Source organism: Salmo salar, chromosome 02, assembly GCF_965601325.2.
Source record: "Salmo salar chromosome 02, fSalSal1, whole genome shotgun sequence".
NCBI classification, from domain to species: Eukaryota; Metazoa; Chordata; class Actinopteri; order Salmoniformes; family Salmonidae; genus Salmo; species Salmo salar.
This window is the reverse complement of record NC_138292.1, coordinates 69357402-69384527: the sequence shown is the minus strand read 5'-3', so window position 1 is coordinate 69384527 and position 27126 is coordinate 69357402. Positions and strand designations below refer to the sequence as shown.

Sequence of the window (27126 nt, the reverse complement as noted above, 5' to 3'; positions counted from 1 at the left end):
ATATAAAGGCGAAACTGATCTCAAATCAGCACTCCTATGTGAGTATTTTATCAAGCGTCTCAGAGTAGGAGTGCTGATTTAGGACCAGTTTGGCTTTTTAGATCAGAATGAATACAATTATATGAACAGGTGGAACCTGATCACTCCATCTCCGAGAAACCTTACAAATACATCTTCCATTTCCCAGAAAGTATTCTATCTCTTGCCCCCTCTTGTGGCCGGTCAAAAGGGGTGCTGTGGGTTTGTGGCTGGGCACGCACGCACGTACACACACTCTTTGGCTGAGGAGGAAAGGTGCAGAATAAATAGCAGTCTGTGTTGTAGCTAGGTTAGCGTAGCACACTGGTGTTAGTCTAATAGGCTTCACACACACGCGTATACACACAAATACACACGCAAACTTTCATAAAAATTTAATTTGAAGCAGCTTTTAAACCTGGTATCCTTAATGTTGAAGCTGCCATGTCTGTTTGGGTATTACAATAACAAAGAAGTTACTTCAGACAATGGAAACTGTTTGATCCCCTCTGACATAATTGCACGTGCAATTTGTTGTAACATGCTGCGCGATGCACCTCAATTTGCAACAAAAACCATAACAAGGTGTTGTGGCGGCCAGGGATGCTGTTCCCCCCTACTGCGGATTCCATCTTCAGGGTCGGACACAAGAGCTTGGGAAGGACGCTGGGGAAAGTGATGATGCTTTTGGTGCAGTATTTTAGTCAAGTGCTTTTTATGTTGATTCTGATGTTTATTCTGTGTGTTATAGAGTCATTCACACAGCAGTAACAGGTGTCCTTCATCCTAGTGAGTGTGGTACACACACCTCCCTGGCTGTGTCCTGCTGATGACAGATGGATGGAGACTGTGTGTGTGTCTGTCAGGAAACTCCCTGTCCCAGACGGTGCCCTTCCACTAAACCTGTGTGTGAATGTGTATTCGTGGCTCCCCCCTGTCTCTCCATGCCAGACTTCTGTGGTGAGGGGTCCCCCTCCACCCTGCTAGGCCAGTCTGTCTCAGTCAGGCACCCTGGTTTACGCACACATCATGCCAACACACACACACCAAGCCAGACTGGGCACAACGCAGCCAATCTCTACCCCATGCCATGCCAGAACCAATATCCAATCTCTCTCTCTCACACACATATACACACACATTTACAAAGCAAGGACATTGGTTTGACCCCAATTTCAACAACTGTCTGTCAATGTGTGGAACCGACTACTTAAATCCTCCCCCCAACTCATCATGGCTCTCTATTTTACACTAGAAAACCAATCAATATTTATAATATATTTAAGATTGCATCTATTAAATGTAATTATATTTAAGATTGCATAGCTAGCTACAGATTAACCACATATTTAACATTAAAGACTAAACCATAAACCCACATACTGTATTAAAACAACAGTTACCATAACAGTGTCATAACTAATAATCCTCAACATGTCATTATACTCTCAGTAGTTATGGGAACAGAATTCCAAGGCAGCAGTCTATTTTAATCTCATAATATGAGATTCAATCACCATGAACGAGTGGCTTTGAGGAGGACGGACAGCCTAGTTCAATAGAGGCCTCGTAGCATAGTGTGTGTGTGTGTGTGTGTGTGTGTGTGTGTGTGTGTGTGTGTGTGTTAGACATGAGAGGCTATAATAGGCAGTGGGTCTGACCCCGTTACAATGAGAGGAGGGTCATTAAAACAGTAATTACAGGGTTGTTAACGAATAAACAACAAACGGGTTTGGAAATGATTGAAATTATGTGAAGGTCTCCAGCTGCAAATGGAGAAAGAGAGACAGATGGAGAGAGGATGGGCGGGGGGTGGAGAGAGACAGAGAGAGCGGGATTGATGGACAGAAAGGGGGGATGGAGAGGAGAGAGTAAAGGGGAGAGAGAGTGGGTGATGGAAGGAGAGAGGGATGGAAAGGTCCCTCATATGCAAAACTCTAGCAATCAGAATACTGTACAGAAATCACTAACTTTAATACAAGTTATCATGTTCTCCTGCATAACTCAGACAACGTGAAGAATATACATAACATTAATTATTGTAGTAAATAGATAATAGTTTCATTTTAATCTCCACCCCAATGTAAGGTGGATTTCTCACTGTCAGAGGCAGTATTTTTCACTTAGGGAATGTTGGGCCAAGTTCTAAAACATTGGGCCAGGTCCTACAATCCATAGAAATATAATTCATATATCCTTAGAAACAGAATATATACAATGTAATAGATATTTATATGTTAGGCCAGATTCTGCAGGTTCTACAATGGTAGGCCAGGTTCTAGAATGTTCAGGTTCAAGATTGTCAGGCCAGGTTCTAGAATGTTAGGCCTGGTTCTAGAATGTTAGGCCAGGTTCTGTATGGTCTGTAGTCTGTCTTGGTAGAGAGCGTGGAACAGCTGGGCTAGACTCAGAAAGGGAGCTTCACAGTTCTCCATCTCTTTCTGCAATACAGATGCCATGCACACACACACACACACACACACACACACACACCACACACACACACACACACACACACACACACACACACACACACACACACACACACACACACACACACACAGAATGAGAAACATTTTAATCATCGCTTTGTTAGAGGGTATACTGTTTTTGGACTTGGTGTTGGCACTTTGGCTCCAGAAGCCTATGAGCTTGTCTGTTGTGTCCAGGTGTGGGTGCACTCACAGCGGACGTCTCGTGGTACTGCAGCCCCTGGCTTTGGGCCCACTCTTGGGCCACCGAGGTCTCCACCTCCCTCCGCGAGGACAGGTCCGACTTGTTACCCACCAACACACCTGAACGTCACAACACACACACACACACACACACGCACACAAAGTTGATAACACACACACACACACACACACACACACACACACACACACACACACACACACACACACACACACACACACACACACACACACACACACACACACACACACACACACACACACACAAAGAGCACTAAGATCAAGTACCTCCAGATACAGGGGGTCAGAGCTGAGGTGTGTGGTACCTGGGATGTGCAGACCCTGGCAGTGGGCCCTGACCCTCTCCAGCCAGCGGCCACAGCTACTGAATGACAGCTCACTGCTCACGTCAAACACCAGACACAACACAGACGGCTGGCCCCACTGTAGAGGGATAGAGGGAGGGATGGGGAGAGGGGGGGTGAGAGAGGGCGAAAGAGGGGGGAGTGAGAGAGAGATCGAGAGGGGGTGATGGAGGGTGAAAGAGGGGGGTGGAAACATTGAATATTGCATCCATTTAACATTCAGCAAAAGAGAGAGGAAGAGAGAGGGATGAGAGAGGGAAGAGAGATGTGAAGAGAGAGGGATGAGAGAGGGATGAGAGCGGGAAGAGAGAGGGATGAGGGAAAGTAGTGAATCCTTTGTAACTTTGAAGAGTAGATATGTAGTGGGCCTCACCAACTTCTCACATGCTTCAACAAAGGTTTCCCTCCCGGCAGAGTCAAAGATGTACAGTTCCTGAGAGGGAGAGAGAAAGAGAGAGAGAAACACTGTCAATCATCACAAAGTTATTTTCAGTATGAAAGAACTCCAGATTGATGGCTTCTGTAAACAGCCTAGCTTCTAGCCTATATAGGGGGAGTGTGGGAGTCAGTCTAGGGAGTGGGTACTCACCACACTGTCGCTGGTCTCTGGGATGTTCACTGACTTCACAACCAGTTCCACTCCAGCCGTCTAGAAAACAACCACACAACAACCTAAGCCCAACCATCACACAGCAGCTACAACACAACCTAAATCCAACCATCATCACGCAACAACCTGCAACCAGCCATCATCACACAACCACAACGCAACCATCGTAAAATAACCACACAACAACGTAAACCCAATCATCACAAAACAACCACACATCAACCTAAACCCAATCATCACAAAACAACCACACATCAACCTAAACCCAATCATCACAAAACAACCACACATCAACCTAAACCCAATCATCACAAAACAACCACACAACAACGTAAACCCAATCATCACAAAACAACCACACAACAACGTAAACATCACAAAACAACCACACAACAACGTAAACCCAATCATCACAAAACAACCACACATCAACCTAAACCCAATCATCACAAAACAACCACACAACAACGTAAACCCAATCATCACAAAACAACCACACATCAACCTAAACCCAGTCATCACAAAACAACCACACAACAACGTAAACCCAATCATCACAAAACAACCACACATCAACCTAAACCCAACTGTCACAAAACAACCACACATCAACCTAAACCCAACTGTCACAAAACAGTCTCTTTCATAACAAAAGGTTAGAGGCTACAATACGTTGATTTGATTCAAACACTTTGAACTCTCTTTGTGTGTTTCCAATGAAAGATCTAGAACATAGATCTAACAGCATAAGATAGGTGAATGGCTTTCTTCCTACTTTGACACAGGAGGAGGAAGAGTGGGTGTGTGTGTTTTAAGGCTGCACAATTTAAGGCTGCACACTGCCACAATTTTTATAGTTTGCGTTTTTTTTCTCCGCTTGCTTCCTACACACAACAAGCCCCACCCTTGTCACTCAAGCAGCACCGCTCCTCCTCCTCGCTGTTAGATTCACTATACATTTGATTTATACAGTGGCTTGTGAAAGTATTCACCCCCCACCCATCCAGCAATTACAGCTGCAAGTCTTTTGGGGTATGTCTCTATAAGCTTGGCACATCTAGCCACTGGGATTTTTGCCCATTCTTCAAGGCAAAACTGCTCCAGCTCCTTCAAGTTGGATGGGTTCCACTGGTGTACAGCAATCTTTAAGTCATACCACAGATTCTCAATTGGATTGAGGTCTGGGCTTTGACTAGGCCATTCCAAGACATTTAAATGTTTCCCCTTAAACCACTCGAGTGTTGCTTTAGCAGTATGCTTAGGGCCATTGTCCTGCTGGAAGGTGAACCTATGTCCCAGTCTCAAATCTCTGGAAGACTGAAACAGGTTTCCCTCAAGAAATTCTCTGTATTTAGCGCCATCCATCATTCCTTCAATTCTGACCAGTTTCCCAGTCCCTGCAGATGAAAAACATGCTCACAGCATGATACTGCCACCACCATGCTTCACTGTGGGGATGGTATTCCCGGGGTGATGAGAGGTGTTGGGTTTGCGCTAGACATAGCGTTTTCCTTGATGGCCAAAAAGCTCAATTTTAGTCTCATCTGACCAGAATACCTTCTTCCATATGTTTGGGGAGTCTCCCACATGCCTTTTGGTGAACACCAAAAGTGTTTGCTTATTTCTTTCTTTAAGCAATGGCTTTTTTCTGACCACTCTTCTGTAAAGCCCAGCTCTGTGCAGTGTACGGTTTAAAGTGGTCCTATAGACAGATTGTCCAATCTCCGCTGTGGAGCTTTGCATCTCCTTCAGGGTTATCTTTGGTCTCTTTGTTGCCTCTCTGATTAATGCCCTCCTTGCCTGGTCTGTGAGTTTTGGTGGGCGGCCCTCTCTTGGCAGGTTTGTTGTGGTCCCATATTCTTTCCATTCTTTAATAATGGATTTAATGGTGCTCCGTGGGATGTTCAAAGTTTCGGATATTTTTTTATAGCCCAACCCTGATCTGTACTTCTCCAAAACTTTGTCCCTGACCTGTTTGGAGAGCTTCTTGGTCTTCATGGTGCCGCTTGCTTGGTGGTGTTGCAGACTCTGGGGCCTTTCAGAACAGGTGTATATATACTGAGATCATGTGACAGATCATGTGACACTTAGATTGCACACAGTGGGACTTTATTGAACTAATTATGTGACTTATGAAGGTAATTGGTTGCACCAGATCTTATTTAGGGGCTTCATAGCAAAGGGGGTGTATACATATGCATCCACCACTTTTCCAATTTAAAAAAAAAATTATTTAAAAAAAAGTATTTTTTTTCATTTCACTTCATCAATTTGTGTATGTCCATTACATGAAATCCAAATAAAAATCCATTCAAATTACAGGTTGCAATGCAACAAAATAGGAAAAACGCCAAGGGGGATGAATACTTTTGCAAGGCACTGTATTGCACGTCAAATCCTAATCGTAACACTTAGTAAAAAAAATCCCAATTCTATTTTTTCCCCCATATAGTGCAGCCCTGGTGTGTGTGTGTACTTTGACACATGACACATATCCAGTTCTATATCTGTGATAACCTTGAAGAAGAAAGGAAGGTGGTATTTTCATTTGGTCCTTTGTAGCTAAGTTGGTACTAGCATGGCACTTGCAACAGCAGGGTAGTGGGTTCGATTCCCGGGACCACTCATACGTAAAATATATGCACGCATGACTATAAGTCGCTTTGGATAAAAGTGTCTACTAAATGGCATATATTGTTCTATATTAAATATATTATAATCACTGAAGTTCCTTTCCAAATGGCACCCTATTCCCTATATAGTGCACTATTTTTGACCAAAGCCTTATGGGGTAGATAGGGAATAGGGTGCCATTTACACCAACCCCAGTGGTGTAAAGTACGTAAGTAAAAATACTTTAAAGTACTACTTAACCTGTTTATCATAGGGGGCAGTATTTTCACGGCCGGATAAAAAAACGTACCCGATTTAATCTGGTTATTACTCCTGCCCAGAAACTAGAATATGCATATAATTGTTTGATTTGGATAGAAAACACCCTAAAGTTTCTAAAACTGTTTGAATGGTGTCTGTGAGTATAACAGAACTCATATGGCAGGCCAAAACCTGAGAAGATTGCATACAGGAAGTGCCCTCTCTGACCATTTCTTGGCCTTCTATAGCCTCTTTATGGAAAATAGAGGATCTCTGCTGTAACGTGACATTTTCTAAGGCTCCCATAGGCTCTCAGAACGCGCCAGTCCCTGGCTGAAAAACAGTAGCGCATTTGGATAGTGGTCGATCTGAGAACAATGAAACGGTTGCGCGCGTGCACATGAAGAGTCCATTTTACATTTTCAGTCTTTGAACGAAAACGACGTCTCTCGGTCGGAATATTATCGCTATTTACGAGAAAAATCGCATAAAAATTGATTTTAAACAGCGTTTGACATGCTTCGAAGTACGGTAATGGAATATTTTGAATTTTTTTGTCACGATACGCGCCGGCACGTCACCCTTCGGATAGTGTCTTGAACGCAAGAACAAAACGCCGCTATTTGGATATAACTATGGATTATTTGGAACCAAAACAACATTGGGTGTAAACTAGAAGTCCTGGGAGTGCATTCTGACGAAGAACAGCAAAGGTAATCCAATTTTTCTTATAGTAAATCTGAGTTTGGTGAGTGCCAAACTTGGTGGGTGTCAAAATAGCTAGCCATGATGGCCGGGCTATCTACTCAGAATATTGCAAAATGTGCTTTCACCGAAAAGCTATTTTAAAATCTGACACCGCGATTGCATAAAGGAGTTCTGTATCTATAATTCTTAAAATAATTGTTATGTTTTTTGTGAACGTTTATCGTGAGTAATTTAGTAAATTCACCGGAAGTTTCGGTGGGTATACTAGTTCTGAACGTCACTTGCTAATGTAAAAAGCTGTTTTTTTGATATAAATATGAACTTGATTGAACAAAACATGCATGTATTGTATAACATAATGTCCTAGGAGTGTCATCTGATGAAGATCATCAAAGGTTAGTGCTGCATTTAGCTGTGGTTTTGGTTTTTGTGACATTATATGTTAGCTTGAAAAATGGGTATGTGATTATTTCTGGCTGGGTACTCTCCTGACATAATCTAATGTTTTGCTTTCATTGTAAAGCCTTTTTGAAATCGGACAATGTGGTTAGATAAAGGAGAGTCTTGTCTTTAAAATGGTGTAAAATAGTCATATGTTTGAAAAATTGAAGTTTTTGGATTTTTGAGGAGTTTGTAATTCGCGCCACGCCCTATCATTGGATATTGGAGCGGTGTTCCGCTAGCGGAACATCTAGATGTAAGAGTTAAGTTGTTTTTTGGGGAATGTACTTCACTATTTATATTTTTGACAACTTTTACTTCACTACATTCCTATAGAAAATATTGTACTTTTAACTCCATACATTTTCCCTGACAACCGAAAGTAATTGTTACATTTTGAATGCTTAGAAGGACCGGATAATTGTGAAATTCACACACTTATCAAGAGAACACGTGGTAATCCCTACTGCTTATGGTCTGGCGGACTCACTAAACACAAATGCATCTTTTGTAAATAATGTCTGAGTGTTGGAGTGTGCCCCTGGCTATCCGTACATTTTAAAAACAAGAAAATGGTGCCGTCTGCTTTGATTTGCTTTTAAATCATTCATACTTTTACTTCTACTTTTGATACTTAAGTATGAGCAATTACATTTACTTTTGATACTTAAGTATATTTAAAACAAAATCTTTTTTGACTGTTACTCAAGTAGTATTTTACTGGGTGACTTTCACTTTTACTTGAGTAACTTTCTATTAAGGTATCTATATTTTTACAGAAGTATGACCATTTGGAACTTTTTCCACCACTGCCAAACTCTGCACTGCTCACTGCTCTACTCATCTGAGCCCAAGCCACGGAGCATAACTAAGTTACACACATAACACAAAAGCCCAACACACACACACACACACACACACACACACACACACACACACACACACACACACACACACACACACACACACACACACACACACACACACACACACACACACACACACACACACACACACACACACACACACACACACACACACACACACACACACACACACACACACACACACACAAATGGACAAAATGGCGCCGATAGACATGGATGCCCTGTTCCTGGCTCGTAAGCAACTTTGTAGTATTTATATATTTTTTGTTATTTCTTGCATTATTTGCCCAGAAGGTTTCTTGCATTATTATCTACAGCCAAAAATAACTTTTGGATATTGGATCGATGGTCACTCACCAGCATTTCCACCAAAAATACAACTTCTGAATTGGATCCTTTGTTCGCACCTCCCCCGAGGCAAATCCACTAATCCCAGCAGCTGCTACAAGGCAACGCCAATGGAGAAAAGGTGTACGGAGTGGAATTTTGGTCTCACTCAGGAGGCGTGCATATCATCCACACCTTGCGAGTATATTACTCGCTAATGTTCAGTCCCTGGACAATAAAGTAGACGAGCTCAGGGCGAGGATCTCCTTCTAGAGAGACATCAGGGACTGTAACACAGTCTGTTTCACAGAATCATAGCCCTCTCCAGATATACTGCACCCGTCCATACAGCCAGCTGGGTTCTCAGTACATAGCCCAGACAGGAACAAAGAACTGTCAGAGGAAAAAGAAAGGCGGAGGTGTATGTTTCTTGATTAACTACTCATGGTGACATTGTGGTAACATACAGGAACTCAAGTCCTTTTGTTCCCTCGACCTGGAATACCTCACAATCAAATGCCGACCGCATTACCTCCCGTGAAAATTATCTTAGATAATCATTACAGCCGTGTATATTCCCCTAAAGCCGACACCACGACGGCTCTCAAGCAAACTGGAAACCGCATATCCTGAGGCCGCATTTATTGTAGCCGGGGACATTAATAAACCAAATCTGAGGAAAACGCTACTGAAGTTTTAACAACACATCGCCTGCGCTACTCCAACCTCGAACATTCTCGACCAATGCTACTCTCCCTTCCGAGACAGCTACAAGGCCCTCCCCCACCTCCCTTCAGAAAATCAACGGGAAGTACCCGTGGTAAGGACTGTTCAACATTGGTATGACCAATCGGAATCTATGCTTCACGATTGTTTTTATCACGCGGACTGGGATATTTTCCGGGTTGGCCAAGCACGACTCCAACACCATCATTAAGTTTGCTGACGACACAACGGTGGTAGGCCTGGTCACTGACAATGATGAGACAGCCTATAGGGAGGAGCTCAGAGACCTGGCAGTGTGGTGCCAGGACAACAACCTCTTCCTCAACGTGAGCAAGACAATGGAGATGATCGTGGACTACAGGAAAAAGAGGGCCGAACACGCCCCCATTCACATCAACGAGGCTGCAGTGGAGTAGGTTGAGAGCTTCAAGTTCCTTGGTGTCCACATCAACAATAAACTATCATGGTGCAAACACACCAAGAAAGTTGTGAAGAGGGCACGACAACACCTTTTCCCCCTCAGGAGACTGAAAAGATTTGGCTTGGGTCCTCAGATCCTCAAAAGGTTCTACAGCTGCACCATCGAGAGCATCCTGACTGGTTGCATCACCGCCTGGTATGGCAACTGCTCGGCATCAGAGGGTAGTGCGTACAGCCCAGTACATCACTGGGGCCAAGCTTCCTGACATCCAGGACCTATATACTAAGCAGTGTCAGAGGAAGGCCCAAAAATGTGTCAAAGACTCCAGTCACAAAAGTCATAGACTGTTCTCTCTGTTACCGCATGGCAAGCGGTACCGGAGCGCCAAGTCTAGGTCCAAAAGGCTCCTTAACAGCTTCTACCCCCAAGACATAAGATTGCTGAACAATTAATCAAATGGCCACCTGGACTATTTACATTGTCACCTCCCCACCTTTGTTTTTACACTGTACCTACCACACATTGACTCGGTACCGGTACCCCCTGTATATAGCATCATTATTGTTATTTTATTATGTTACTTTTTTCATTTTTTACTTTAGTTTATTTAGTACATATTTTCTTAACTCTATTTTCTTAAAACTGCATTGTTGGTTTAGGGCTTGTAAGTAAGCATTTCACGGTAAGGTCTACACCTGTTGTATTCGGCGCATGTGACAAATACAATTTGATTTGAATAACATTGACATATACACTGACTTGGTGACTGAGTTCATCAGGAAGTGCATAACAGATGTGGTTCCCACTGTGACAATTAAAACCTATCCAAACCAAAAACGTGGATAGATGGCGGCATTCGCACAAAACTGAAACCTCGAAACAACGCATTTAACCATGGCAAGGTGACTGGGACATGGACGAGTACAAGCAGTCCAGTTATGTCATCTGTAAGGCAATCACACAGGCAAAACAGTACTACAATCAAACAGCACTACAATCAAAGAGGCAAAACAGCACTACAATCAAACAGACAAAACAGCACTACAATCAAACAGACAAAACAGCACTACAATCAAACAGGCAAAACAGCACTACAATCAAACAGACAAAACAGTACTACAATCAAACAGGCAAAACAGTACTACAATCAAACAGTACTACAATCAAACAGTACTACAATCAAACAGGCAAAACAGTACTACAATCAAACAGTACTACAATCAAACAGGCAAAACAGTACTACAATCAAACAGGCAAAACAGTACTACAATCAAACAGTACTACAACCAAACAGGCAAAACAGTACTACAATCAAACAGTACTACAATCAAACAGGCAAAACAGCACTACAATCAAACAGTACTACAATCACACAGTACTACTAAGCTATATGGAATTGTTTTAGGGTCATAACAAGGATCATTTTGCTATTTGATTTTGAATTTTAAGACCCCTTGAAGTATCAAAATATATATATCAAAACATTATTAGCCCATACAAACACATTGAATAACAGATTCACTACATGGAACAACAGAAGAAAAATATCTAAAGGAAGATTGTTCTGAAGTGACTATCCTATATCTGTGAGAAACATTTGTTATTATTTTTTTTATATACATGCATTTAACCCTTTATTTTTGTCACTAAACAGTCTCCATATATACTGTACTTGCATTTATACAGTTGAACTCAGAAGTTTACATACACTTTAACCAAATACATTTCAACTCAGTTTTTCACAATTCCTGACATTTAATCCTAGTAAAACTACCGTGTCTTAGGTCAGTTAGGATCACCACTTTATTTTAAGAACGTGAAATGTCAGAATAATAGTAGAGAGAATGATTTATTTCAGCTTTTATTTCTTTCATCACATTCCCAGTGGGTCAGAAGTTTACATACACTCAATTAGTATTTGGTAGCACTGCCTTTAAATTGTTTAACTTGGGTCAAACGTTTCGGGTAGCCTTCCACAACCTTCCCACAATAAGTTGGGTGAATTTTGGTCCCATTCCTTTTGACAGAACTGGTGTAACTAAGTCAGGTTTGTAGGCCTCCTTGCTCGCACACGCTTTTTCAGTTCTGCCCACACATTTTCTATAGGATTGAGGTCAGGGCTTTGTGATGGCCACTCCAATACCTTGACTTTGTTGTCCCTAAGCCATTTTGCCACAACTTTGGAAGTATGCTTGGGGTCATTGTCCATTTGGAAGACCCATTTGCGACCAAGCTTTAACTTCCTGACTGATGTCTAGAGATGTTGCTTCAATATATCCACATAATTTTCCTACCTCATGATGCCATCTATTTTGTGACATGCACCAGACCCTCCTGCAGCAAAGCACCCCCACAACATGATGCTGCCACCCCCATGCTTCACGGTTGGGATGGTGTTCTTCGGCTTGCAAGCCTCCCCCTTTTTCCTCCAAACATAACGATGGTCAATATGGCCTTACAGTTCTATTTTTGTTTCATCAGACCAGAGGACATTTCTCCAAAAAGTACGGTCTTTGTCCCCATATGCAGTTGCAAACCGTAGTCTGGCTTTTTAATGGAGGTTTTGGAGCAGTGGCTTCTTCGTTGCTGAGAGGCCTTTCCTCCAGCATCTTCACAAGGTCCTTTTGCTGTTGTTCTGGGATTGATTTGCACTTTTCGCACCAAAGTACGTTAATCTCTAGGAGACAGAACGCGTCTCCTTCCTGAGCGGTATGACGGCTGCATGGTCCCATGGTGTTTATACTTGCGTACTATTGTTTGTATAGATGAACGTGATACTTTCAGGCGTTTGGAAATTGCTCCCAAGGATGAACCAGACATGTGGAGGTCTACAATTGTTTTTCTGAGGCCTTGGCTTATTTCTTTTGATTTCCCCATGATGTCAAGCAAAGAGGCAGTGAGTTTGAAGGTAGGCCTTGAAATACATCCACAGGTATACCTCCAATTGACTCAAATGATGACAATTAGCCTATCAGAAGCTTCTAAAGCCATGACGTAATTTTCTGGAATTTTCCAAGCTGTTGAAAGGCACAGTCAACTTTGTGTATGTAAACTTCCAACTTCAACTGTATATACTGGACCTTCAGATGAGTCTTGTGAGGCCTGTGAGCATCCTAGAGCAAAACAACCGACATGTACGTGTTCATATTAGTGTGTAGCTCAGACTGTTGGGCCGCTACAGACAGAAGTCGGACAGACTTCAGACTAGTCGTACAGCCATTATGTTCATTCCATTTCTGCGGGGAGCGGAAATCGACCTTAGGGGTTTTTAAACTGTCACCACTAGCCTTCGCCCAGTACCCTGCCCTGAACTTTAGTCACTGTCACTAGCCGGATACCACCCGGTACTCAGAGAAACTGCTGCCCAATGTACATAGTCATGGAACACTGGTCACTTTAATAATGTTTACATATTGTTTTACTCATTTCATATCCATATACTGTATTCTAGTCAAGTCCACCCTATTCCACTATTGCTGTACATTTACTATTCTATCCTACATATTCTACATACAGTTGAAGTCGGAAGTTTACATAAAGTTAGATTGGAGTCATTTAAACTCGTTTTTCAATCACTCCACAAATTTCTTGTTAACAAACTATAGTTTTGGCATGTCGGTTAGGACATCTACAGTGGGGGGAAAAAGTATTTGATCCCCTGCTGATTTTGTACGTTTGCCCACTTACAAAGAAATGATCAGTCTATAATTTTAATGGTAGGTTTATTTGAACAGTGAGAGACAGAATAACAACAAAAAAATCCAGAAAAACGCATGTCAAAAATGTTATAAAATGATTAGCATTTTAATGAGGGAAATAAGTATTTGACCCCTCTGCAAAACATGACTTAGTACTTGGTGGCAAAACCCTTGTTGGCAATCACAGAGGTCAGATGTTTCTTGTAGTTGGCCACCAGGTTTGCACACATTTCAGGAGGGATTTTGTCCCACTCCTCTTTGCAGATCTTCTCCAAGTCATTAAGGTTTCGAGGCTGACGTTTGGCAACTCGAACCTTCAGCTCCCTCCACAGATTTTCTATGGGATTAAGGTCTGGAGACTGGCTAGGCCACTCCAGGACCTTAATGTGCTTCTTCTTGAGCCACTCCTTTGTTGCCTTGGCCGTGTGTTTTGGGTCATTGTCATGCTGGAATACCCATCCACAAAATCTCACCCAAGATTTGACGGTACATGGCCCCGTCCATCGTCCCTTTGATGCGGTGAAGTTGTCCTGTCCCCTTAGCAGAAAAACACCCCCAAAGCATAATGTTTCCACCTCCATGTTTGACAGTGTAGATGGTGTTCTTGGGGTCATAGGCAGCATTCCTCCTCCTCCAAACACGGCAAGTTGAGTTGATGCCAAAGAGCTCCATTTTGGTCTCATCTGACCAAAACACTTTCACCAGTTGTCCTCTGAGTCATTCAGATGTTCATTGGCAAACTTCAGACGGGCATGTATATGTATTCTTGAGCAGGGGGACCTTGCGGGCGCTGCAGGATTTCAGTCCTTCACGGCGTAGTGTGTTACCAATTGTTTTCTTGGTGACTATGGTCCCAGCTGCCTTGAGATCATTGACAAGATCCTCCCGTGTAGTTCTGGGCTGATTCCTCACCGTTCTTATGATCATTGCAACTCCACGATGTGAGATCTTGCATGGAGCCCCAGGCCGAGGGATATTGACAGTTCTTTTGTGTTTCTTCCATTTGCGAATAATCGCACCAAATGTTGTCACCTTCTCACCAAGCTGCTTGGCGATGGTCTTGTAGCCCATTCCAGCCTTGTGTAGGTCTACAATCTTGTCCCTGACATCCTTGGAGAGCTCTTTGGTCTTGGCCATGGTGGAGAGTTTGAAATCTGATTGATTGATTGCTTCTGTGGACATGTGTCTCTTTTACAGGTAACAAGCTGCGGTTAGGAGCACTCCCTTTAAGAGTGTGCTCCTAATCTCAGCTCGTTACCTGTATAAAAGACACCTGGGACCCAGAAGCCTTTCTGATTGAGAGGGGGTCAAATACTTATTTCCCTCATTAAAATGCAAATCAATTTATAACATTGTTGACATGCGTTTTTCTGGATATTTTTGTTGTTATTCTGTCTCTCACTGTTCAAATAAACCTACCATTAAAATTATAGACGGATCCTTTCTTTGTCAGTGGGCAAACGTACAAAATCAGCAGGGGATCAAATACTTTTTCCCCCCTCTGTACTTTGTGCATGACACAAATTATTTTTCCAACAATTGTTTACAGACAGATTATTTCACTGATAATTCACTGTATCACAATACCAGTGGGTCAGAAGTTTACATAAACATGTATTTCAAAGCCTACCTTCAAACTCAGTGCCTCTTTGCTTGACATCATGGGAAAATCAAAAGAAATCAGCCAAGAACTCAGAAAGATGCCGGAGGAAACAGGTACAAAAGTATCTATATCTACAGTAAAACGAGTCCTATATCGACATAACCTGAAAGGACGCTCAGCAAGGAAGAAGCCACTGCTCCAAAACAGCCGAAGAACACCATCCCAACCATGAAACATGGGGGTGGCAGCATCATGTTGTGGGGGTGCTTTGCTGCAGGAGGGTCTGATGCATGTCACAAAATAGATGGCATCATGAGGTAGGAAAATTATGTTGATATATTGAAGCAACATCTCAAGACATCAGTCAGGAAGTTAAAGCTTAGTTGCAAATGGGTCTTCCAAATGGACAAGCATACTTCCAAAGTTGTGGCAAAACGGCTTAAGGACAACAAAGTCAAGGTATTGGAGTGGCCATCACAAAGCCCTGACCTCAATTCCTATAGAACATTTGTGGGCAGAACTGAAAAAGCGTGTGCGAGCAAGGAGGCCTACAAAACTGACTCACTTACACCAGCTCTGTCAGGAGGAATGGGCCAAAATTCACCCAACTTATTGTGGGAAGCTTGTGGAAGGCTACCCGAAACATTTTACCCAAGTTAAACAATTTAAAGCCAATGCTACCAAATACTAATTGAGTGCATGTAAACTTCTGACCCTCTGGGAATGTGATAATAAAAAAAGCTGAAATAAATCATTCTCTCAACTATTATTCTGACATTTCACATTCTTAAAATAAAGTGGTGATCCTAACTGACCTAAGACAGGGAATTTTTACTAGGATTAAATGTCAGGAATTGTGAAACTGCGTTTAAATGTATTTGGCTAAGATGTATGTAAACTTCCAACTTCAACTGTATATATGACATATTCTATCCAACATATTTAACATATTCTATTGAGATAATGTCCATGTCTATACATCCCATCATATACATCTATATTTATATTCCGGACTCTGGCATTGCTCATCCTAATATTTCTATATTTGTTAATTACATTATTTTACTTTAGATTTGTATGTATTGTTTTATACTGTCAGATATTACTTCACTTTTGGAGCTAGGAACATAAGCATTTAGTTAGATATTACCTCACTGTTGGAGCTAGGAACATAAGCATTTAGTTAGATATTACCTCACTGTTGGAGCTAGGAACATAAGCATTTAGTTAGATATTACCTCACTGTTGGAGCTAGGAACATAAGCATTTAGTTAGATATTACCTCACTGTTGGAGCTAGGAACATAAGCATTTCGCTACACCCGCAATAACATCTGCTACATATGTGTATGTTACCAATAACATCTGCTACATATGTGTATGTTACCAATAACATCTACTACATATGTGTATGTTACCAATAACATCTGCTACATATGTGTATGTTACCAATAACATCTGCTAAATATGTGTATGTTACCAATAACATCTACTACATATGTGTATGTTACCAATACAATTTGATTTGTATGCAAGACTGCAGCCCACCGCCACACGCACACACAAAAGACTGCAGCCAACTGCGCACGCACGCCCACACACTCTTCCTCCGCGATATTCCAACCAGAGACGGGGCAATGAGCTGATGTGATGCATCATGGGAATTGGGAAGGCTCTCTCTCAGTGGAATGTCAATGAGAGCCTGTACAGAATACATAAAGGTTGGGTGTGTGTGTGTGTGTGTGTGTGTGTGTGTGTGTGTGTGTGTGTGTGTGTGTGTGTGTGTGTGTGTGTGTGTGTGTGTGTGTGTGAGTAAGAGGGAGAACCTGTCCGCAATAAATAGCAGAACAGATCGGTCGGTAGGTAACCTAACAGGCCGTCTGACATTTGAGAGGAAGATAACGTGAGGAGAATGGAATGGCTGCGGACCGGATGCTGCTTCCTGTCTGTCTGTCTGTCTGTCTGTCTGTCTGTCTGTCTGTCTGTCTGTCTGTCTGTCTGTCTGTCTGTCTGTCTGTCTGTCTGTCTGTCTGTCTGTCTGTCTGTCTGTCTGTCTGTCTGTCTGTCTGTCTGTCTGTCTGTCTGTCAGCAACAATGGAGAGAAGTGGAAGGTCCTCAACCAACAGTAACAATGGAGAGAAGTAGAAGGTCCTCAACCAACAGTAACAATGGAGAGAAGTGGAAGGTCCTCCACCAACAGTAACAATGGAGAGAAGTGGAAGGGCCTCAACCAACAGCAACAATGGAGAGAAGTAGAAGGTCCTCAACCAACAGTAACAATGGAGAGAAGTGGAAGGTCCTCAACCAACAGCAACAATGGAGAGAAGTGGAAGGGCCTCAACCAACAGCAACAATGGAGAGAAGTAGAAGGTCCTCAACCAACAGTAACAATGGAGAGAAGTAGAAGGTCCTCAACCAACAGTAACAATGGAGAGAAGTGGAAGGGCCTCAACCAACAGCAACAATGGAGAGAAGTGGAAGGTCCTCAACCAACAGTAACAGTGGAGAGAAGTGGAAGGTCCTCCACCAACAGTAACAATGGAGAGAAGTGGAAGGGCCTCAACCAACAGTAACAATGGAGAGAAGTGGAAGGTCCTCAACCAACAGTAACAATGGAGAGAGGTGGAAGGTCCTCAACCAACAGTAACAATGGAGAGAGGTGGAAGGTCCTCAACCAACAGTAACAATGGAGAAAGGTGGAAGGTCCTCAACCAACAGTAACAATGGAGAGAAGTAGAAGGTCCTCAACCAACAGTAACAATGGAGAAAGGTGGAAGGTCCTCAACCAACAGTAACAATGGAGAGAAGTGGAAGGGCCTCAACCAACAGTAACAATGGAGAGAAGTGGAAGGTCCTCATCCAACAGTAACAATGGAGAGAAGTGGAAGGTCCTCATGTGTGTGTGTGTGTGTTGTATCATAATAATGCTCCACAAAGTGATCTCTCCACTCTGATGGAGCTGTAGTAGAGCGGGTCGAGAGCTTCAAGTTTCTTAGCGTCCACATCACTAATGAATTATCATGTTCCACACAGTCGTGAAGAGGGCACGACCGTGCATCTTCCCCCTCAGGAGGCAGAAAAGATTTGACATGAGCCCTCAGATCCTCAAAAAGTTATACAGCTGCACCATTGGGAGCATCTTGACTGGCTGCATTACCGCTTGTTATGGTAAATGCAGCAACCTCGAACACATATCACTATAGAGGGTGGTGCGGACAGCCCAGTACATCACTGGGGCCAAGCTCCCTGCCATCCAGGACTTCTATATCAGGCAGTGTCAGAGAAAGGCCCGGAGAATTGTCAGACTTCAACCACCCATGCCATAGACTGTTCAATCTGCCACCGTCCGGCAAATGGTACCAGAGCATCGGCTACAGCTTCTAACCCCATGCCATAAGACTGCTAAATAGACATCAGACCACAAAATAGTTCATTAAATGGTTCCCCAGACTATCTGCACTGACTTTATGCACACTACTATACTGTATATGAGTATTTCTATAAATAACGGGGCCAATGTGTGACATTGGGATCAACATTTCAAAATGGTTTGAAACAAAAATGTTAATAATTGTTATGCAGTTCCACATGTGTACTTAGAGGAATATATGCAAATTGTCCCATACGTCCAGCTATACAACAACATAGGCCTAGGACTATTCATCCTTTAAGCAGGGTTCATACAGACATTGGCAAGTCAAATTCAACTACTTTTAGGGACTTTTTCAAGCACTTCATTGTAATTTTCAAGGACTTCAGTGTTATACAATTGTGCGGCAGGTAGCCTAGTGGATAAGAGCATTGGGCCAGTAACCGAAAGGTTGCAGGTTTGAATCCCTGAGCCGACTAGATGAAAAATCTGTGGATGTGCCCTTGAGCAAGGCACTTAAACCTAATTGTTCCTGTAAGTCACTCTGGATAAGAGTGTCTGCTAAATTACTCAAATGCAATCATTTTGATTTATGTACATATAGGGCTTAATATAGAACCCCCCCCCACACACACACACACACAGCCCACCCCAAAAAACGCATGCAAAAAGTGTCAAAAGAAGTATGCCATTACCACTTTAAGAATAATACATTTTTTAGGCCTTGCCAATGCATTGATTTTGTAATTATTATTATATTCTATAATGTGTCCTGACTAAATAAATAGGATGTATGCACAGTGATGTTTCTGTAGACTACATGGCCTACGCAGGCACACATAATAAAGCCATCAATAGCGGTAGCATTAACCTCACCATCTGTTTTTAGAATGACCATGCTACCAAAAACCAGGTTCCTTTTGTAATGGAAGGATTTGTTTGGAAAGCCAAGTTGAACCCAGCATTAGATATTATTAATTTCTGAGCTCCTAGTTCAACTAGGCTACTTCAAACCCCTTGTATTGTTTAAAATTGCAGGTGTAACATGGAAACCGAAATGTATTTGTCATGTTATTTCATTACGAGCTCATATTGTGAATGAGCCCACTAGGCTATGTCATTTGTTGTCATTATATCCAGAATAATTCATAGGAATATAGTTGGGTGTTGCGCAATCGTCTATCCTACACAATTAGGCACAGTAAGGGTCAAGTTCGAGGGATGAAAATATTAATTAATTACCTTGATGCTTTCTCTGTTAAAACTCACGAGACCCTGCTGTAAATCAAGCAGACTACAAGAACTTCTGGCGCCGACAGAGATGGCCGCCTCGCTTCGCGTTCCTAGGAAACTATGCAGTATTTTGTTTTTTTATGTGTTATTTCTTACATTGTTACCCCAGGAAATCTTAAGTTTTATTACATACAGTCAGGAGGAACTATTGGATATAAGAGCAACGTCAACTCACCAACATTACGACCAGGAATACGACTTTCCCGAAGCGGATCCTCTGTTTGGCCCACCACCCAGGACAATGGATTGGATCCCAGCCGGCGACCCAAAACAACGGCGCCGCAGAAGGGGCAGACGGAGCGGTCTTCTGGTCAGGCTCCGTAGACGGGCACATCGCGCACCGCTCCCGAGTATACTAATCACCAATGTCCAGTCTCTTGACAACAAGGTAGACGAAATCCGAGCAAGGGTTGCCTTCCAGAGAGACATCAGAGATTGTAAAGTTCTTTGTTTCACGGAAACATGGCTCACTCGGGATACGTTATCAAAGTCGGTACAGCCACCTGGTTTCTTCACACATCGCGCCGACAGAAACAAACATCTCTCTGGTAAGAAGAAGGGCGGGGGTGTATGCCTTATGATTAACGAGACGTGGTGTGATCATAACAACATACAGGAACTCAAGTCCTTTCGTTCACCTGACCGAGATTTCCTAACAATCAAATGCAGACCGCATTATCTACCGAGAGAATTCTCTTCGATCATAATCACAGTCGTGTATATACCCCCCAAGCAGACACATCGACAGCCCTGAAATAACTTCATTTGACTCTATGTAAACTAGAAACCACATACCTGAGGCTGCATTTATTGTAGCTGGGGATTATAACAAGGCTAATCTGAAAACAAGGCTCCCTAAATTTTATCAGCATATCGAATGAGCGACACGGGCTGGCAAAACCCTGGATCGTTGTTATCCTAACTTCCGCGACGCATACAAAGCCCTCCCCCGTCCTCCTTTCGGAAAATCTGACCACGACTCCATTTTGTTGCTCCCAGCCTATAGACAGAAACTAAAACAGGAAGCGCCCGTGCTCAGGTCTGTTCAAAGCTGGTCCGACCAATCGGATTCCACGCTTCAAGATTGCTTCGATCACGTGGACTGGGATATGTTCCGCAAAGCGTCGGACAATAATATTGATGAATACGTTGATTCGTTGAGCGAGTTTATTAGCAAGTGCATTGGTGATGTTATACCCACAGGGTCTATTAAAACCAGCCCCATCGCGGACCACGATGTCTTGCTCCCAGACAAACTAAACAACTTCTTTGCTCGCTTTGAGGACAATACAGTACCACTGACACGGTCCGCTACCAAAACCTGCGGCCTATCCTTCACTGCAGCCAACGTGAGTAAAACATTTAAACGTGTTAACCCTCGCAAGGCTGCCGGCCCAGACGGCATCCCCAGCCACGTCCTCTGAGCATGCACAGACCAGCTGGCTGGTGTGTTTACGGACATATTCAATCAATCCTTATCCCAGTCTGCTGTTCCCACATGCTTCAAGAGGGCCACCATTGTTCCTGTTCCCAAGAAAGCTAAGGTAACTGAGCTAAATGACTATCGCCCCGTAGCACTCATTTCCGTCATCATGAAGTGCTTTGAGAGACTAGTCAAGGACCATATCACCTCCACCCTACCTGACACCCTAGACCCACTCCAATTTGCTTACCGCCCCAATAGGTCCACAGACAACGCAATCGCAATCACACTGCACACTGCCCTAACCCATCTGGACAAGAGGAATACCTATGTAAAAATGCTGTTCATCAACTACAGCTCAGCATTTAACGCCATAGTACCCTCCAAACTCGTCATTAAGCTCGAGACCCTGGGTCTCGACCCCGCCCTGTGCAACTGGGTCCTGGACTTCCTGATGGGCCACAGCAGCACCTCTTCAACCTCAGAGGCTGAAGAAATTCGGCTTGTCACCAAAAACACTCACAAACTTTTACAGATGCACAATCGAGAGCATCCTGTCGGGCTGTATCACCGCCTGGTACGGCAACTGCTCCGCCCACAACCGTAAGGCTCTCCAGAGGGTAGTGAGGTCTGCACAACGCATCACCGGGGCAAGTTACCTGCCCTCCAGGACACCTACACCACCCGATGTCACAGGAAGGCCAAAAATATCATCAAGGAGAACCACCACCCGAGCCACTGCCTGTTCACCCCGCTACCGTCCAGAAGGCGAGGTCAGTACAGGTGCATCAAAGCGGGGACCGAGAGACTGAAAAACAGCTTCTATCTCAAGGCCATCAGACTGTTAAACAGCCATCACTAACATTGAGTGGCTGCTGCCAACATACTGACTCATCTCTATCCACTTTAATAATGGACAAATTGATGTAATAAATGTATCACTAGCCACTTTAAACAATACCACTTTATACAATGTTTACATACCCTACATTACTCATCTCATATGTATATACTGTACTCTATACCATCTACTGCATCTTGCCTATGCCGTTCGGCCATCACTCATTCATATATTTTTATGTACATATTCTTATTCATTCCTTTACACTTGTGTGTATAAGGTAGTTGTTGTGAAATTGTTAGATTACTTGTTAGATATTACTGCATGGTCGGAACTCGAAGCACAAGCATTTCGCTACACTTGCATTAACATCTGCTAACCATGTGTACGTGACAAATACATTTTGATTTGATTTGATATTCTCAACATCGATTCGCTAGGGATATTAAATCCAATGTGAATCCAGACACAACTATCTTCACCGGAGTAAGGAATGAGACACCAAAACATTCTGGACATTCCTCAGGAACACCTTTTTTCCAGCACTTGGGCTGTTGTAGCATGGCATGCGCTATCACAACAGCTGTTCCTTACTTGAATGTCATTCCGTACATTCCTTCCTGGATCAGATGATGATGTGTGAAATGATCAATTAAACAGCTCGACACCAAATGCGCATCCAACAAGTACTTTACATAATTATTGAAGAACCATGTTAATGACAGCATCAATTTAGGTTTTAAGTATCAAGGTATGATTATTCTTTCAGTTAGAAGCATTCTATTTGGGATTTGTGAGCCCATGAAAACTGTTTTCACCCTGTAACCTAAGGAGACACACAATGTTATGTAGTTGCAGTGCATTTCTGAGATCTCTATACAAAAAACTGTTTGACAGCTAGATCCAGGACTCTTAAAGGGTTCAAGTTCAATGTCTAATTTAACTGATTAATGGTTAATACATGATATAACGACAACTTAGACTGCCATAAATGCAAGGACAGAAAAGTAATGTTTTACGTCATACGATTTTGGACAAATCCATCAAGCCACAACCAGGAGAAAGGGTTAAAAATAGGTTTTAAATCAACTTGTGAATTTTATAGCTATGATCACCCACCTTATATCTTAATGTAATGACATTAAAAACATTGTCAGATTACTACAATGACTTATCAACAGCTGTAACAACTTGTCCACACACACACACACACACACACACACACACACACACACACACACACACACACACACACACACACACACACACACACACAAAGACACACACACAGTTGTACACTCATAATTTGCTGCTGCTACTCTGTTCTTTATTTCACTCTTTTTATTATCTATCCTGATGCCTAGTCACTTTACCCATGTACATACAGTTGAAGTCAGAAGTTTACATACACTTAGGTTGGAGTCATTAAAACTCATTTTTCAACCACTCCACAATTTCTTTGTTAACAAACTATAGTTTTGGCAAGTCGGTTAGGACATCTACTTTGTGCATGACACAAGTAATTTTTCCAACAATTGTTTACAGACAGATTATTTCACTTATAATTCAATGTATCACAATTCCAGTGGGTCAGACGTTTACATACACCAAATTGTCTGAGCCTTTAAACAGCTTGGAAAATTCCAGAAAAGGATGTCATGGTTTTAGAAGCTTCAGATTGGCTAATTGACATCATTTGAATCAATTGGAGGTGTACCTGTGGATGTATTTCAAGGCCTACCTTCAAACTCAGTGCCTCTTTGCTTGACATCATGGGAAAATCAAAAGAAATCAGCCAAGTCTGGTTAATCCTTGGGAGCAATTTCCAAACGCCTGAAGGTTCCACGGTCATCTGTACGAACAATAGTACGCAAGTATTAACACCATGGGACCATGCAGCTGTCATACCGCTCAGGAAGGAGATGCATTCTGTCTCCTAGAGATGAATGTACTGTGGTGCGAAAAGTGCAAATCAATCCCAGAACAACAGCAAAGGACCTTGTGAAGATGCTGGAGGAAACAGGTACGCAAGTATCTATATCCACAGTAAAACGAGTCCTATATCGACATAACCTGAAAGGCCGCTCAGAAAGGAAGAAGCCACTTATCCAAAACCGCCATAAAAAAGCCAGACTACGGTTTGCAACTGCACATGGGGACAAAGATTGTACGTTTTGGAGAAATGTCCTCTGGTCTGATGAAACAAAAATAAAACTGTTTGGCCATAATGACCATCGTTATGTTTGGAGGAAAAAGGGGGAGGCTTGCACGCTGAAGAACACCATCCCAACCGTGAAGCATGGGGGTGGCAGCATCATGTTGTGGGGGTGCTTTGCTGCAGGAGGGACTGATGCACTTCCCAAAATAGATGGCATCATGAGGTAGGAAAATTATGTGGCTATATTGAAGCAACATCTCAAGACATCAGTCAGGAAGTTAAAGCTTGGTCGCAAATGGGTCTTCCAAATGGACAATGAACCCAAGCATACTTCCAAAGTTGTGGCAAAATAGCTTTACGCACAACAAAGTCAAGGTATTGGAGAGGCCATAAAGCCCTGACCTCAATCCTATAGAAAATTTGTGGGCAGAACTGAAAAAGTGTGTGTGAGCAAAGAGGCCTACAAACCTGACTCAGTTACACCAGCTCTGTCAGGAGGAATGGGCCAAAATTCACCCAACTTATTGTGGGAAGCTTGTGGAAGGCTACCCGAAACGTTTGACCCAAGTTAAACAATTTAAAGGCAATGCTACCAAATACTAATTGAGTGTATGTAAACTTATGACCCACTGGGAATGTTATGAAATAAATAAAAGCTGAAATAAATCCTTCTCTCTACTATTATTCTGACATTTCACATTCTTAAAATAAAGTGCTTATCCTAACTGACCTAAGACAGGGAATTTTTACAAGGATTACATTTTAGGAAATGTGAAGAACTGAGTTTAAATGTATTTGGCTAAGGTGTATGTAAACTTCCGACTTCAACTGTATTATGCCTCAAATACCTCGTACCTCTGCACATTGATCTGGTACTAATACTCCCTGTATAGAGCTCCATTCTTGTGGATTTTACTCCTTGTGTTACTATTATTTTGTATTTCTTTTTTTTTTCTTTTTTACTCTGCATCATTGGGAAGAGCATTTCACAGTAAAGTCTACAACAGTTGTATTCGGTGCATGTGACAAATAAAATGTGATTTGATTTGTCTCTGTTCACTTAGACCGGTGTGTCACAACACACACACTCACACCAGTGTGTTGTTGTTATGCAGTGTGTGTGGTCAATGAGTCATGTCATAGCTGACAACCCATGATTTCTGCAGACATCATTGAATCATAATTCTGAGAAGATATTTAACAGTTTTTGGAATATCAACACAGTTCTTCCATTAAATGTTTATTAATCCATTATCCATTAAACAGTTCCCGCTCAGCCCAGTCAAAACTGTTCGCTGCTCTGGCACCCCAATGGTGGAACAAGCTCCCTCACGACGCCAGGACAGCGGAGTCAATCACCACCTTCCGGAGACACCTGAAACCCCACCTCTTTAAGGAATACCTAGGATAGGATAAAGTAATCCTTCTAACCCCCCCCCCCCTTAAAAGATTTAGATGCACTATTGTAAAGTGGTTGTTCCACTGGATATCATAAGGTGAATGCACCATTTTGTAAGTCGCTCTGGATAAGAGCGTCTGCTAAATGACTTAAATGTAATGTAAATGTAAATGTGTTTTGGTAAAATGTTCAGTGCGTATTGTTAAAAGTAGTCCTTGTGCATAGAGTTGTATGATTTGTTAAACTTTGAAATCAATGGTTTTTGTTTGGCATACATTTTAAGTGAAGAATCTGAGTTGGCAAGAGCACAAACAAACAGATCTGGGAGACCAGGCTAGAGAGAGGCCAGTGTGTGTGTGTGTGTGTGTGTGTGTGTGTGTGTGTGTGTGTGTGTGTGTGTGTGTGTGTGTGTGTGTGTGTGTGTGTGTGTGTGTGTGTCTCAGTTATTTTCTCACCATACTGTAGTTCTTCTGGAAGTGTGCGCCATCACTCCGGAACATCTGAGAGAGAGCACTTTTCCCCACTGCTGCATCTCCTGAAGAGGGGAAGGGTGGCGCGACAGAGAGAGAGAGAGAGAGCCAGAGAGAAAGAGAGAGCCAGAGAGAAAGAGAGAGAGATGAACAAACACCATTGTAAATACAACCTATATTTATGTTTATTTATTTTCCCTTTTGTACTTTAACTATTTTCACATAATTACAACACTGTATATAGACATAATATGAAATTTGAAATGTCTTTATTCTTTTGGAACTTTTATAAGAGTAATGTTTACTGTAAATGTTTTATTGTTTATTTAACTTTTGTTTATTATCTATTTCACTTGCTTTGGCAATGTTAACATGTTTCCCATGACAATAAAGCCCCTTGAATTGAAATCGAATTGATAGAATGCATACGTCTCTTCCATGTTTGCCCTACTCAAACGTGTAATCCTAGAGTTATGTAACTTGCAAATGCTTGTAAAACTGTTAGCTATCTAGGGCCTTTTCTAACTTAGCTAGCTTGCTGCTCTGTCCTATCCAACGTTTTGCAAGCTAGCCTATGTCTCAGCTACTTTATTTACAGTACAGACGTTGTCATTCCTAAAACAACTTCTTAGCAACGAATACATTTCTAAATCTTACCTACAAGAAGGCACCTTGATCTTAATTTCACCATGGCAGCGTACAAACAAATAAATATATTAGCAAAATCTTCAAAACTGCTTTGTGTTTTTAATTTTACGCTACAGAATCTTCCTTCCGCCTCAGCAACATGGACACGACGCGT

General features: G+C 42.4%; 1 protein-coding gene across 2 annotated transcripts; it reads right to left on the bottom strand.

The window, feature by feature from the left end:
* Positions 1 to 1968: 1968 nt before the first annotated feature.
* Positions 1969 to 27126, bottom strand: ift27 (intraflagellar transport 27 homolog (Chlamydomonas)). Of its 2 annotated transcripts, none has more exons than XM_045695985.1 (7): positions 26982 to 27126; positions 26310 to 26389; positions 3666 to 3725; positions 3450 to 3509; positions 3000 to 3155; positions 2704 to 2813; positions 1969 to 2459 (listed from the first exon to the last, which is right to left on the bottom strand). In XM_045695985.1, the coding sequence occupies exons 1-7, from the start codon at positions 27013 to 27015 to the stop codon at positions 2426 to 2428; spliced, it is 534 nt and encodes a 177-aa protein (XP_045551941.1). In that variant the 5' UTR covers positions 27016 to 27126; the 3' UTR covers positions 1969 to 2425.